The sequence below is a fragment of the Electrophorus electricus genome, chromosome 20 (assembly GCF_013358815.1).
Source record: "Electrophorus electricus isolate fEleEle1 chromosome 20, fEleEle1.pri, whole genome shotgun sequence".
NCBI lineage: Eukaryota > Metazoa > Chordata > Actinopteri > Gymnotiformes > Gymnotidae > Electrophorus > Electrophorus electricus.
In genome coordinates, this window is record NC_049554.1 from 2,749,182 (window position 1) to 2,763,930 (window position 14,749).

Here is a 14,749-nt window from a genome sequence, read left to right on the forward strand (position 1 = left end):
AGAAAAAAAAAATCAAGAAAGAAATCAGCCTCAATGTATTTCAAATCCTAATGGCTTTATTTATTTATATATAATATATTGGTTATATAATAACTTTGACCTTAATTGCTTATCATAGTTTTTTCCTTTGTTCTGTTAACTTCAAAGACAGGACATAAAGAACAAGGCATTCCACATGATCATATATTACAAAAGAGTAAAGAAAATTAGAATGTGTGCACATCACACACATACATACATAATACACTTGCGTTTTTATTAGTATAAAGTAATGGCTGCATCCATGGAGAGGAAAAAAAGCATAAAGAGGGAGAGTATTTTGACAGGAGAATAAGATCATAAATAATTTCTCATATTCTGAATCAATAAATCTGTTGCATAGTTGGAAGCAAACAGGACTGACATTTTGGCATGATGATGATTTATATTTACAAAAAGTGAAGTGTTATGGGGAGGGGTTAACAAATGGTAGTTTTGTCATCTGAAACACACACAGACAAAAGATGCTGTTTATCCATAAAATAGGTCATGTTTAACCGTTCAAACACTTCATCACCTACTTCATTAAATCAAAATGTCATGGTTTCCAGTGAAGCCTGACAATGTCCTACCTACCACATAATGACAGGTAATGAAACTTCGAGGGGTTCATTGTGCCATGACCAACGATCTCTAGCTGAAGCCATTCTAGCTGATGTGATGATGATTTTCAAAATGGCAGATGGCAATTTAAAATTTGACACCAGAGTCAAACCTAGGTTAAGCAAAAAAAACAAAAACAAATAAAGAAAGAATGAAAAGCTGTCAATCAAACTTTCATAATTAGTTCAAACAGATTTGGTAAACTACTGTTGACTTGTTAGCCCTTATGTACTATACTACTACATATTAAGAACAGATATTCTGTCATCTTGACAAGACAGGGCAGATGTAGCTGAACTGTAAACAGAGAGACAGGACAAAGATGCATTAGCAAGTCACCCATCTAGCATGCAAGTGGTCTTCCTTGAATATCACAATTCAAAGCAATGACACAAATTTCCCTCCTGTTAGAAACAGCGAGGCATGACTTACGTTTAGTAAGGATGCTGTTAACTCAGCAGCAAATGAGGCATATGTAGCAGCCCACACTATTGACAAAAATAATTCCAAGCGCATAATGCACCGCCCTGTTTCAAATCACGGCCTGTTTCAGCTACTCAAACAAGTGCTGTAACTGTTAGGGCAGTAAAGCTTTTCTGGCAACTGACACAGTGGTATGTTTTGTTCCATGCCGTTGGCGGTGGGCACTTCTGTGATCGGGAGGGCAGCATGCAGTGGAAGAAAAGGCGCAGGACACCGCATATCTGCCTCACGTAAACGTCACCATGGTGGCCGATGTAAACAGGTGACCTCAGACATAAAAGGACCGTTCCCTCTGTGGCCAACTTAGCCTGTCACAGCCTCTCCAAACTGTGATGAGAACATGTAAACAGATTTCATTTTCATCCACTACACCTGCAGATTATCACGATCGACCCATCAGCAAATGTTGTATCACGTTCATAATCTAGTAAAATGACAACTTTATCAGATACTTAAATTTAAGAGTTAAAAAGTCTATTCATACCTAATTTAGTATTTTTAAGAACACTAAAATGGAAGAAATAATCCACTCATTGGCTATTTTATGTACGTAAACATTGTTCTTTTCACTTTTTAGATACTTTAAATTTATGCTTTAATTTATATCTTAAGATAGAAACACTTGTACTTTAGAAAAAAAGTACAATGTCACGCATGTTCTATATCAATGCTTAAATAAGATAAATATTTAATACATCTTAAACATGATTGACTATTTTAAATCTGAGGCAGATTTGCCATTTTAAAATACAAACAGCAGAGAAACAAACAGAATCAATGTCATTTTAAAATCACAGTTTAGTGATTTCTCGGTTTTCTAGGTGACCACAGCCAGTCACAGTAATTGCCGGTCAATGAAAACATTCAAATAATCAAAAAGACAGGAATATCTTTGCAGATAATTTTCTATACCTGTGAACACCAATCAAACATTACTTGAACTACTGTTATAGAGAAGATGAACAATCCTTTAATATTGCCAAACCATTATCAAATCTCTCCTTCTACTGGACCATTTGTGGTTGATGGAGATGTGCTCGAGTGACCAGCTGAAGGATGGAAAACACCGTGGAATGCTTCAAACAAAAGGTGCATGTGCATAAACATTTGGACATGAAGAAAGTGGAACCCCACAATGAGAGTCATGCCTACCTTCATAATGAAATGATCCATATTTGATGTTTAATAGCGTGGCCAGACTGCACTGCTTAGAGATGGCAAGAAGCACATTGCTGTTTGCCCAGTTCATCTTCATGGCTTCTTTCATTCTGATGACTAATGCTTGGATGAGTAATGTACAAGACAAGATGAAGTTTATATGAAACGGAGAATAAACGTGATTACATTCAAGCTCTTACAGGAACTACTGAGCCTCCAATACTAGCAATTTGATCATGTTAACGAAGAAAAATACAGGAATATCTGCAATTTTTCACTTGCCATTGGCAAAACAGACCTTTAAAACAGCATTGTGTCAGTGTGTGTTTCTCAAGGTCAGACAGTCTATTGATTGTTAAAGTGAAAGGAAGTGCATGTACGCATGTCTTGTGGCGTTCGTTCTGAGAAGAAGCAAAGATTTTGGGAGGTCCATTCCCTTCGTAATCATGCAGAACACTGAACACATATATTGAACAGTTAAGATCTTTTAAGCAGCACAGGACACTAGAAATACCACTCACACCAGGTTGTACATATTGCTTGGAACCACCGATTTGTTTATAAGTCATGCATGCCACACAGATGATATTATGTTTATGCAAAAATAACACCAGTGCTTATTACTGTATTCATGAGTTACAGAAATTTGAAGCTCTATTTCTTTTTTTCTTTTCACAATCAAATACAATTTTGAATGTACTTAATGCAGGAGCTTACTTGCGTAAATATGCAAAATAGGTGGTTATGACTAATATTCCAGTTTTCAACTGCAACCTTTTATTTACATGTGTGATGCATCACTCCTGATCTCCCAACCAATCCAGAGCTATGAGGGAATTTCAGCAGAGTAGCAATGCTATCAAATTCAAGTTATCACACACCAGAGTGCTTGTCTTTTTTTCTTTTTTTCACACTATGCAAAAAACCCCACTGGTGCAATAACATTGTCCTGCAGAGATACTGAAGCTAACATTTAAATTAAAATGGCTGAGAGAATGCGGTCAATTCGCACAATTTTACAGTTGCTAAATGTCCAAGGATGAGACGTTGCAGGGGGCTGGGGTGCGCGATGGGGATTCTCCATTATCAGATCCTTTCATAAGTATTTCTTACAACTCTATACTCTCGGTAGGACCATGCGGTATTTGGGAACAAAATAGTGTCATTTCAGTAACACAGAACACATTCATGGAGGAACCAATAAACTAAGGAACAACAGCATTAAAATGATAAATTAAGAAATTATTGTACAGATCAACACTTTGGCAGAACTTTCTTAAAGCTTCACTTGCTTACCACTGACTGCTTTCAGAATCTTTTTTTTTTTTTTTTTTTTTTTTATAACAGTACACTAAACGTAGTACATGCCAGACATGGTCATGAGTTGAGCATATAAAGCAAAAGAGTTTAAATGTGTCTTCATGACTGATATTGAAGTTAGACGATTACAACAGGGTAAAGACAAACCAGGGAGACATGACTTTACTCCAATCGTGATTCAGCTGAACTCTAATAGTCTATCACGGGATAGAAAAGCCCATGAAAAACTACAGAGGCAAAAGAAGGTAAACAATGAAAAATAAGTTACCCTAAAACCATATTGATGAACAAAAACACTGTGTCAATGCACATATTGAATGAAATGTGCATTCTAATCGCTTCTTTTCTTCTTAAGCATACTACAATATCCTTATTTTAACTAGTCATATCAACACAATTGTCTGTAACATTTTAAAGTATCCAGTTTAGTGGACATATGACAAGCTGATATTATAAAGACTTTTATTTTGCCAAAGTACACAGACCCTTTCCTCATGCCAACATGATCACATGAGGAGATTTAAGGGCGTCTCAGCTGCGAGTTTGACCGAAGCCATGGCTTTTAAAGTAAACAAGTCACACCCTCTTTCTCTCCATACCATCTCATAACCAGCATGGTTGCAAACATGGCAAAGTATTAGTATAACTGCAAAAATGTTCTCTGTTTTCTTTACTAATTTTGTTACATCACTACGCTTTCCAAGCCTATACACCTATAATTCATATATTTCCAAAATATTAAAAACTACTTAATATAAAAATACAGAACAGTTGTAAAAAAGAACCGAACATTGAGTTTTATATGAAATTCACACACACTTCCCCATAGTAACACATTACGTTTTACTAAAGTAAAATAAAGAACATTACCAGTAGAGGGAAGTGTGGCTTCATCTAAACTTAGCCTTTGTTCCTTAAACATGGAGTGATCCGTGATCGTTTTTAGGCAGTGACTCTCTGCGTTTTGATTTTGGCTGGAAATATAAAGCAAGTATTGCAAAAATAAAATAAAATTAAAAAACAAAAAAACAAAGCAAAACAAAAAACAAACAAACAAAAAAAACCTAAAGAAAGGGATATAAAAGAAAACCTATAAAATATGGCTCTGAGCAAGTAGAAAAAGGCGCGCATCGAGGACTCCGTTTAACCTAGATCGGTATGAAGCGAGGACGGGAAGATGGCAGTACTACGGTTCTGGTAATTTGAAGCATGTGTCGGGCAGGCTGCGCTCGTGCCAAAGCTCGAGCGCTGTTGGGATTCCGTGCTCTCTGCTCCACGAACATGCCATTGGCACGCTCGACAGAGGCCTGGGGTTTGCGTAAATACTCAGTGGTTTATGCAGTTATGTTTTGTTGTTGTTTTTTCCTTTCCTTCAATTGGTAAGCATATGGAATATGTGTATCGGCCCGACTAGTCCTGCACGTACCCTTCTACGGTCTTCCGGTGTAAGTCATCGTCCCTTGGTCAGAATGGCACGTGCAGGCTAACGTGGAGCAAACGGAAGAGTTCCGAAACCGAGGGCGCGCTTGCACCCACGCGCATATATATATATATGTGTGTGTGTGTATATGTGTGTGTGTGTGTGTGTGTGTGTGTGTGTGTGTGTGTGTGTGTGTGTGTCAGTCAGTCATTTGGTACCACCATCCCCGAAAAGATAAACCCCACTCCCAGTAAAGTCAAACACAGATGACACTACGGAACGTTACATGCATTCTATGGCGACGTGCTGTACCTTATTAAAGACGTAATTCTAGGGGCATTGGGGCATTCGGTTCAACTTTTGTTTATTTAGGCAGTCAGGGGGTCTGCGGCTTGTACTACGAGAGACTAGAGAGACCCAGTGACGCGAATGGATGAGTTGACGGCTGGATCACCTCAGCCCTGCACTGTAACGACAGGCTGGAGTCACGGACGCTTTCAGATACGGCTGCCATCTGCCTTCTCTATAGCAGCCAAACGTCTGTGCAGACAAACCAAAAACAACGACATAAATAGAGAACCAGAGATGAACTAAACACAGGGACTCGTACACGAATGAATGTATTTGGAAAATAACAAGAATGTAGTGTGTCTGAACTACTTAAGACCTGGCAGTTAAAAAATAAAAAATAAATAAAATGTGGTAAAACGTTTTAAAGACACTGCTGAATAGAGAGCTACAGTGATGCACATATCCTACGTGTTTCAAAACACCACCATAAGACATAAAAGAAGTTGCTTTATTAGCAAACAAAAAAAATCTATGAAAAATGTCCAAGGAAACAAATCATGAAGACAGCATTTCAAAGAAAGTGTGTGAGAGAAAGAGAGAGAAAAAAAAACAAAAACTAGACCTGTAAAAGATATAATGTCAGTGACAGACAGAGAGAGAGAGAGGCAGTAGCTTCCACGGCAGCCTCTCAGGGCAAGTGACAGCCAGGGGCCGGCCTCACGAGCTTTCAAAGCACCTATGCCACAGTGCAAGTTGAGGTGGAGCAGAGGAAGGCGGAGGTGCAGAGGACCGTGGGTGGAGGGTGGTGGGGTTGCCATCGCCCGTGGTAGACGCATCCTTAAAGGCGAGCGAGCGGCGTTCGCCGTATGGGGTGAGAGGATGCGGTGGGGGCGGATTCACATGGAGGGCTTGCGAGTGTGGAGAGAGCTGTCTGGGGGCGTGCCTCCACCCTTGCTGGGAGAGGCGGAGGTGGAAGGGAGCAGTTCGATCTCGGCGCTGCTCTCCTCTATGGTGGGTACGCGCACCTCTTCCTCTGCATGGGGCATGAACTCGGGGTGGGACATGAAATTATGGATCGAGCTTCTGGACTCTGGCTTCTCTAGGCCTTCATACAGTGAGCTGCGGAATGCGTTGACCACCTTAATCTGAAAGGGGAGGGGGGGGGGGGGTCAGCAGGCACCCGCGCAGGACGGCAGCATTCCCAGGGGAACAGGAATGAGAGAGAAAAGAAGATAAAAAAAAAAGGGTTAGAATCATGGCAGCTGAATGGCATCAGTGTGAGTGCACGCTGGGTGGGGGGCACTCGAGTATAGGCTGATGAATTGGATCTGCAGAGAAAAACAAACAAACACAAGCAAACAAACAAAAACACAAACAATCCAAAATATGGTCACTGGTGAGAAATGAATAATGATTCCATCTCTGGAGTGGGACTGCTTACAAAATGCAATACGAAGCACACACTTCAAACGGAGAATGGGAAAAGCATTAAACAAATCTTAATATCAGTGGGTGGGGGGGTGGGGTATGAGGGCCTCACACTTTATTCAGGCAAGCAAATAATGAGAACATGCAAGAATGTGGAGCAGTACGGCAGGACATGAACACACAACTCCACGAGCACGAACACGTCAGGAACAGGACACGTGCTAAACCACGCTGGCAGGTGTCACCCCAACACGTGCACTTTGCACTGGACAAAACTGTTCATTCTTGAGGGGCTCAGGCGAGATGTTTGTCCTCTCACTCAGAGAAGGGAGATGCATGGATGAGATGTGCTGAGCACGTAAAAGTGGAAGAAGGCATGAAAACGATGAGAAGAGTTTTTAAAAGGAAGAAAAAGATACAGTGCACCCTGAGTCACATACATGTAGATACACACACACGCGCAGACACACTTTGAACTGTTTACAGAAAAGTCCTTTACAATTCATAAACAGTAGAGATACACTTGCTGTGCAGTTTCCCTGAAATGGTGGAGCAGATGTCCCGGGAATTGGGAAGAGACATACGAAAATGGGCAGGACAGAAGCAGGACTGCGGTTAACGAGCGGGACTGATGATGCTGACTAACAGGACACTACAGGGAAGAAACCAAAAGGTGCACTGTGCTTTCACAGATGACCTCACAACACAGGGTTAATGCAGCAAAGCCACAACGCTCAGACCACAGAGGTCAAGAGGCCGAACAGAAGAACTGTTGTAATTTAGAATGGACTGTTGCTGTTTAAGACTCATAGAAATCGTTGACCTGCAATCCTGTGCAGTTATAAGGTCTTCAGACTGCTTGACTAAGTGCCTGTGTTTATTCTCCAGGTTTGGAGTTCTTCAGTATGACAAGATATTCATTCTCACACACACACACACACACACACCTCATTGTGAAGCAGTCCTCGTGCTCACGTACCCCTGCTCTAGGAGCATTGGTTTGCTGCTGAAATACCCATGTCAAACCCGCTAATTAACAAGGCTTCAACAGGTCCGCACATAGTGGTAAACTAGGCAACATACAACACTGCAGTGCATGGTCCCAAGATTACTCACCAACATACATTTATTTTTTTCAAACCGATAATAAACCTAAAAAATGCAACCAAAACAACTCTAAAAAGTGTTCAAGTGAAGCCTGTGGCCCATGACATCATCCTGCCAATGCAGTTCCTGCAGCAGTCAGCCTACTGTGTCTCAGCTCTTGAGGAACTGGACTTTAATCTTCAACCCCCACAGAAGCAAGCCTGAGAGTAGACAAGAGGCCAGATAGAGATGGTGGAGGAACCAGAGCTGGCAGAAGGGTGGTGGTCTGGTTTAAAACACCTTTTCATTGACCATGAAAAGAGGCAGAGATTCCTTTATATCTACTCGTAGAGTAATCGTCATTTATGAATCATTTATCAGAGGAACGTGAGCAGACTGCAAGACTTTTTTGTAACCAATCCACATTGTGTGCACGCATCTGTGACCTGTCCTGTGCTGTCCAATTACAGCACTTAGGCAAGCATCAACAGAGGTTTACAAAATAAAAGTCCACCACACTCACAAGACCCCCATTCTCACATGTGTCTTTCAACTGAAAGATAAAGCAGTGCTACAGAAATGTGCGTGCCAAGGTGAGCAAGATAACAGAAGAGGAGTCAGGACCCAACGCCCCCTGCAGACTGAAGCGAGAATGACAGCCAGGACTTGGCATGGCAACGGAGGCGTGAGCTGTGTAGTGTGTACCCGTGTGCGTGGGGGGGGGTGGGAGGCAGAGCCTGAAAGATGGATAGAAAGAGAAAGGGGTGTGAGATGTGAAAGTGAGAGAGTGAGAAAGAGAAGCGAGGGAGGAGGGGAAGGCATGTGAGAAATGCAGAGAGAAGACGGAGGCATGGAGAGAAATGTGAGAGATGTAGCGTCTGCTCTCTCTCAGCAGGAGAAAAAGTGATGGAGTGGGCGTCTGCCGGTCTGTCTCTCTCTCTCTCTCCCTGTGTCTGTCCGTCTCCCACTCTGTCTATCTCTACCTTTCTGTCTCCTCATCCCTCTCTTCCTCTCTCCATCCTTCTCCCCCTATATTTTTCTTTGCATCTCTCGCTCTCTCTCTCCCCCCCCCCCCCCATGCTATAGCTGTCCCTCCTTCTCTAGACTCTGTTGCTAGGCAGACGACACGTGGTGCAGGTCAGGGGCAAACAGCAACGCGCCGTCACCTTGGAGACGCAGCTTCCTGTTGGAACGGGACGAGGTCACCAGCCACTGGAGGGGAACGCGGCCAATTCCGGCACTAGTCAGCGTGGCACAACCTGCCCCTATGTACCAAGGGCTTTTTGCACTGCCTTTTAGTGAGTGTGTGTGTGTGTATGTGTGTGTGTGTGTGGGCGCAGGGGGGTGCTTTATCCTGCCAGCCTAAGACCCACTGCTTGACCCTTTTAGCCCTCTGCGATCTGCACTGACTGCTAAAGAGAGAGGTCAACTCACAGGAAACCAACAGGAAAAAGGAAAAGCTCTGAATATTACTGACCAGTAGAAAAGACACAACTGATCACACATGTACACTGAACATCAGATGCATGCACTTGCACGCGCACACACACACACACACACACACACACACACACGCTATCAAGTGCACACACACTTTGTAGACATGCATGCAGTGCAGTAATGGATGCACTGTTAGGGGTGGGGGGAAAAAAGCACTTAACCTTCAGATATTAACCCTTGTAAGACCCCTTAATTAGATAATGTTCATATTACCCCAGACCTCCACAGGGGATGGATGCTAATCTGCTTCCATCTTTCCCCAATCATATGGGGGAGAAAGAGGAAGACGAGAACAGGAAGAGAAGAAGAAGAGAAGAGGAAGAACCAGCGGACGCAGCTCAGCAACATGCCAACACTCGCATGCTAAAGAGCTGCACAGTTCTTTAAAGGGGCCGTCTCAGGGGCTTTATAGGGGCCTTCTTAGGGGCATTTGCCCAGTCACTTCTCACAAGGGCTAATGTATGCAGATAATAGCAGAACAATCCATATTCAACTAAAACAGAGTCACAAGTGCAGAGAGAATATAAAACAAATATACAAATTCATAAATTCCAGGATTTTGAAGCAGCCGTGCATATTCTGGTTGAGAAGATGGCTTTTCTGCAGAGCTCTGCAGACCTCAAAACTAAGCTCAAAAAAAAAATATTACAGGACATTTGCGCTCTCTGCAATTTGGGAGAAATTCCTGAAATCTAATTGGAAATGGCCATGTGAAAGAAGCCGTTTAATAAGATTTTTCTTTGCCTTAATGTCTGTAATAATGACAACGGCTGCAGTACTCGTCAGCCTGACTGGTGTAAGGGATTTGAAAAGTTCTCAACCAGCTTCTATGCGTTCTTAATTTTCTGTCATTTCTGACACGCGTCTGCCTAGCAGTGGAAAACGTACCCTTTGCGGTCAGGTTTCAGACCTACAAAAATTAATATTACATCTGCATTAACAGATATGTTATGCTTTTTAGTTTGTTCTAAACAGACATTAAGGTTTCAGAAGAACCTCTTCACCTGTGTTAAACACACAGGAAGTTAGCAACAGGTGAAATCGGCTTCAACATGCTGCATGAAATAGAGGGCTTGGCAAAACAAAATCCCCTCCCCAAAGGGAGCTGTTAAAGTCTGTAATCCACAGCCAAATTCTATGAATAACCCGGATTTTTGCAAAACAAAAACTGAAAATCAAATAATCAGCTCACAGCAAGAGAGGGGAGATCGGGTCGTCTTCAGAGACAGAAAGACAGAGACAGTCGGAAAGAGGGATGAGAAAGAAGGTGGTTATATCGCTTTGGCAGGCAGCTGGCGGGTGATGGACGGAGCCGGGGCGGGGCACTCATGCAGTGGGCGGAGCCGGTGTGTTACGTGCCACTCACTGCCTGCTGCGGAGGGGGAGGCAGGAGCAGGCAGCCCGCCAGTCGCGGCCGAGTTGGCGGACAGCGAGGAAGAGGAAATCCCTACATGGGTGGGGCTAGAAACAGTTTTTGCGTCGTTGTGCTGGCTGACCACCGAGGGCTGGCGGCGCAGGGCACCGGGCACTGCGGTTTGACTCGACTGGAATGTATAAACAACGTCCATCTGCAAAGAGGAGGGAGAGGCCAGGGTGAAGGAAGAGAACAGAGGGAGAGAGAGAGAGAGAGAGAGAGAGAGAGAGAGAGAGAGAGAGAGAGAGAGAGAGACACCGGGGGGGCAGAGGAAGAGCTGGTTAGAGCAGACATATCTGTTATTGAAGAAGATGAAAATGAGAGCATTAAAAACATGAGTTTTGCCAGAGAGAAGAGTCAGCGGAGGAGAATGGAAGCGGAAGACCATTTTTGTGAGGGAAAGATTCTTTATTTATTTATGACAAAGGACAGGCAGAATGCTGGAGAGAGACACGAGGAACCCGAGAGCCGACAAAGAGGCAATACTGGAAGGGGACGACGAGGACTGAGCGAATCAGACCTGCGCTGTTTAATTGCCAAGCATGCGAGGCTGATAAAAAAAAAAAAAAGATTTAAAAGATTTAAAAAAAAAAAGAAAAAAAAAAAAAAAAAAAGGATGATGGGACGGGAAGAGGAGGAAGATAAGGAACTAATTAGTGGAGCAGTATTTTTGCGGTCAACTGGAGGGTGGGGGCAGGGGGGGGGGCTTTCGGCCGTTCCTCCATCAGGAAAGTGAGGGACCAGGGACAGGGCAACGGAAGTAGAACGAGGGGGGCCAAACCGAAACCAGGACACCAGTTCCTCCGCATCGACTCCGGACATCCTTGTCTGTTCCAATTACCCGATAGAGACGAATCAGCCTTTGCATATAAAACCGGCACTAATTTGTATGCATAACTGGGTCGTTTGTTATGCAGCTCGTCAAACGCTGAACAGAAAAAGACGAGCCTCTCACACAAACCTTCAGGAACAGTTAGGGACTTCAATGTTAAGAGTTCAATGTTCTTCAAAAACGATTAAAATTAAAAATTTTCACTCTAGAACATCCAAAGTGCATCCATCTCTAAGCACAAGACAGAGAGGGACTCAAATTTGGACTACAAATGTTGCTAGCTACAAAGTTAGCAAAACATTGCACTTTTGGGAAAAAAATTTTTTTTCCAAAACAAACATAACCAAAACACAAACAACTACATGCAAGGTCAACTGAATTCCTTTTGTAAAAGTTATGTCACCTGTTATCACTTGTAGAAAGAAGAGAGAAGACATCGTTAGAATTTTATGATCCTACCAGACAACTTTCATAACCCTCAGAGCAAATTCAGGCAAATATCTTGATCATGAATTTGAATAGTGCAATATTCCATGTTTATACATCAATACCTTCCCCAACACTGTGGGCAGAAAACATAAAAACATAAAGGAAGCAAGTGAGGAGGGGAGAGAGAGAGAGAGAGAGAGAGAGAGAGAGAGAGAGAGAGGTTTAGAGAGAAAGAGAGAAATCTTGAACTTCTCCTGACCTGGTTCACTACAGTAGGTGAGATTACATTTTAGCAGTGAGACACAGAAATGCTTTAGAGCAAGATCCACATTAGTCTCTCCTACACTGACATCTGCAGTGGAGAGGTGAGCCATGAAACCCAGGGGAGAGTCATGTTACCTGTGGAACGTTCCACACAGAGGCGATGGCACCTAAACCCTGCCGTGACGTCCCATAAAGAACCCCTCATACCCCCCCCCCCCAACACACCTCATGACATCACACACACCCAACACACACACACCTCAAACACCCCTCCCCCCTCCACACAAAAATCCTGGAAAACACAGATAAAGCCTGGAACTTGATCACAGAAACAGATTCACAACTCACTGGGTACTTTTACAGTGCGTGAATGGAATGGGGATTGTAAGGAGATTATCCCTTACACATCCTGCCTTCAGAAGCCCACCAACACATTCAGAAGCTCATCTCCATATCGCACTGCCTTCTGTCGTCAGCGCATGTTAAAGGGACACGCGACTGGGACGGATGTGAACTGTGCCGGCTACAGCGGAGCTATCTGCGCACTTTGGCTTCCTTCCCCTCATGGGGCTCTCTGACGTACATGACCCCCCCACCCCCACCTCCCCCCCGCCGGACTGCGGGCCCACAGAGAGCCACTGCTTCATTCGGAGTCTTAAGGGAGGGTCCGCGTTTCCATGAACGGGGCCACAGGAGAAGCCGGGGCCGCTGGGATCCCGGCCTGCAGGTAAACAGCCGCGGTGCTTCCTCCTCGCACCCATTCACAGAATGAGAGGGTGCCATTTCGTAAACCAACCAATTAAGATGGCCCAGTGGGGCTGCAGTGTGGCACAGCTGCCTTAGGGCTCTGGTCCGAGTCCGGCTAACGCTGCAGCCACCAGAGACCCATCTTCTCGGGTTAGGTGCGATGCTAGCCAACGTCTTGGGTCGGGTACCGACAACTGGGAGCGCATTCAGCTGCGCCGCCAGATCGGGAGAGAAGCGGTGCACGCCTCCTCCCTTTAGGCCTGTTTAACCTGGACCACCCAGACAGTTCCTACCTGCCCATTAGGTCCACCAAACGCAGCCCCCAGGAAGCGCGGCTGTCTGAGGTCGGGAGCGTAGAGGAAGCGTCCTGGCCCCAAGAGGAGTAATGTGATGGGAAGGGAGCCTGAACTGGCAGGTGGGAGTTTAACAGTAACCAGTTTTGACCCAGTTGGGTGTATAAATAATAAATCACCAAATATGGATGGTCCGTTTGACCATTTATAGACTATCCAGGTCTTAGCGATGCACTGTGCAACTTAACGCACATGACAATAAACCTACTGACCGGGTGTGAAGTTAAAACATTAGAGAATTAGACTCCGCAGCACACTCTGTTGGGGAGGAGGAAGAGTTAACAACCAGCGTATTTTGCCCCTGCTTGGACATCTCTGTGCCATGAGGGCCCTGGATGAGGGGGCAGGGGCATGTGGGAGGCTCTCCAGGAGGAGGCGCCCTACCTGAGTCTGGATGCGGTTCAGCCCTCGGAACCACAGAATCTGGCCACGGCGGAGCTCCATCTCGGCGTGGTCAATCTCGTCCACGTCCTCCGTCTGCTCCTCCTGCTGGATCTCCTCCTTGGTGATGCCGTGACCGGCCTCCTTCAGAAACTTGAGGCGGTGTGTAGGGACGGCAGAGATGAACTAGGGCGAGGAAGAAGAGACGGTTCAGCTGGGCCACACGGGCAGGCAACCAGACAATATTACACATCATCTCAGAAATGGTACCAACGAAACAGAAGTCGGAATATGGCTTTTTAATAAGACAGTCAAATTATAGTCATTCAGTTTGACTCTTTTTCTTCCTTTTGTCAGTTCTGTTCCACGGTGACATGGTGAATCACATCACCCCCCCCCCCCCCCCCCCCCAAAAAAAAACCCCCAGCAAAATAAAGAAGAAATTTTATACTGCAAAAATATAATCAAAAATTGAAAGTGGCTGCATGTGCATCAGTGGCAAAAGATTCAATTCTGAGCTTTCTCCAACTCAGCCCTCAGTGTGCATTTTCAGGAAGGACGAAAGGGAACACAGAAAAACAGGCTGCAGGCAGGACACGGTCACCCCGGTGGAGGTTCTGGGGTCAGAGAAATTGGATTTTGAGAAATTGGATTACTGTGATCTAATCAAACGTCGTTTGAATGAGCGAGCTAACAGAATGTCCCGGAATCTGTGGATTTAATAGTCCACAGGATGAGAGGGGGAGTCCAAACAACCGGCGAACGAAGTTGTTTGAGGACACAGAAATAATTCAGCATTTCTGGATGGACTCTTCTGTGGGCGTCAGTGCCGTGCCAGTGTCTTGCCAAGCCAGGAGCAACCTTTCACGCAGCCTTCGGAATACGCTGTCATTTACCTTAGTGTACATGCTAAAAACACAGCGGTGGGAGAAACTGCCCCCCCCGTCACAGCTTAGAAACCAGAGGGGGAGTGACTCGTGCATGATGCTGCTGCTGCCTTC

The 14,749-nt window shown here is 44.5% G+C and overlaps 1 protein-coding gene across 9 annotated transcripts in view; it reads right to left on the reverse strand.

Annotated features, from left to right (window-relative positions):
- Positions 1–38: 38 nt before the first annotated feature.
- atp2b4 (ATPase plasma membrane Ca2+ transporting 4) overlaps positions 39–14,749 on the reverse strand; it is a 63,977-nt gene continuing 49,266 nt past the window's right edge. For 6 of the 9 annotated variants that reach the window (XM_035520247.1, XM_035520242.1, XM_035520244.1 and 3 more), the window contains 2 exons: positions 13,752–13,934; positions 39–6,459 (listed from right to left, as the gene is read on the reverse strand). In XM_035520247.1, the coding sequence (XP_035376140.1) occupies positions 6,211–6,459; positions 13,752–13,934 (432 nt within the window). In that variant the 3' untranslated portion in view covers positions 39–6,210. Of the gene's footprint in view, positions 6,460–10,694; positions 10,897–13,751; positions 13,935–14,749 lie in introns of all 9 variants that reach the window. The other 3 variants (XM_035520250.1, XM_035520248.1, XM_035520251.1) reach the window with 2 other exon arrangements.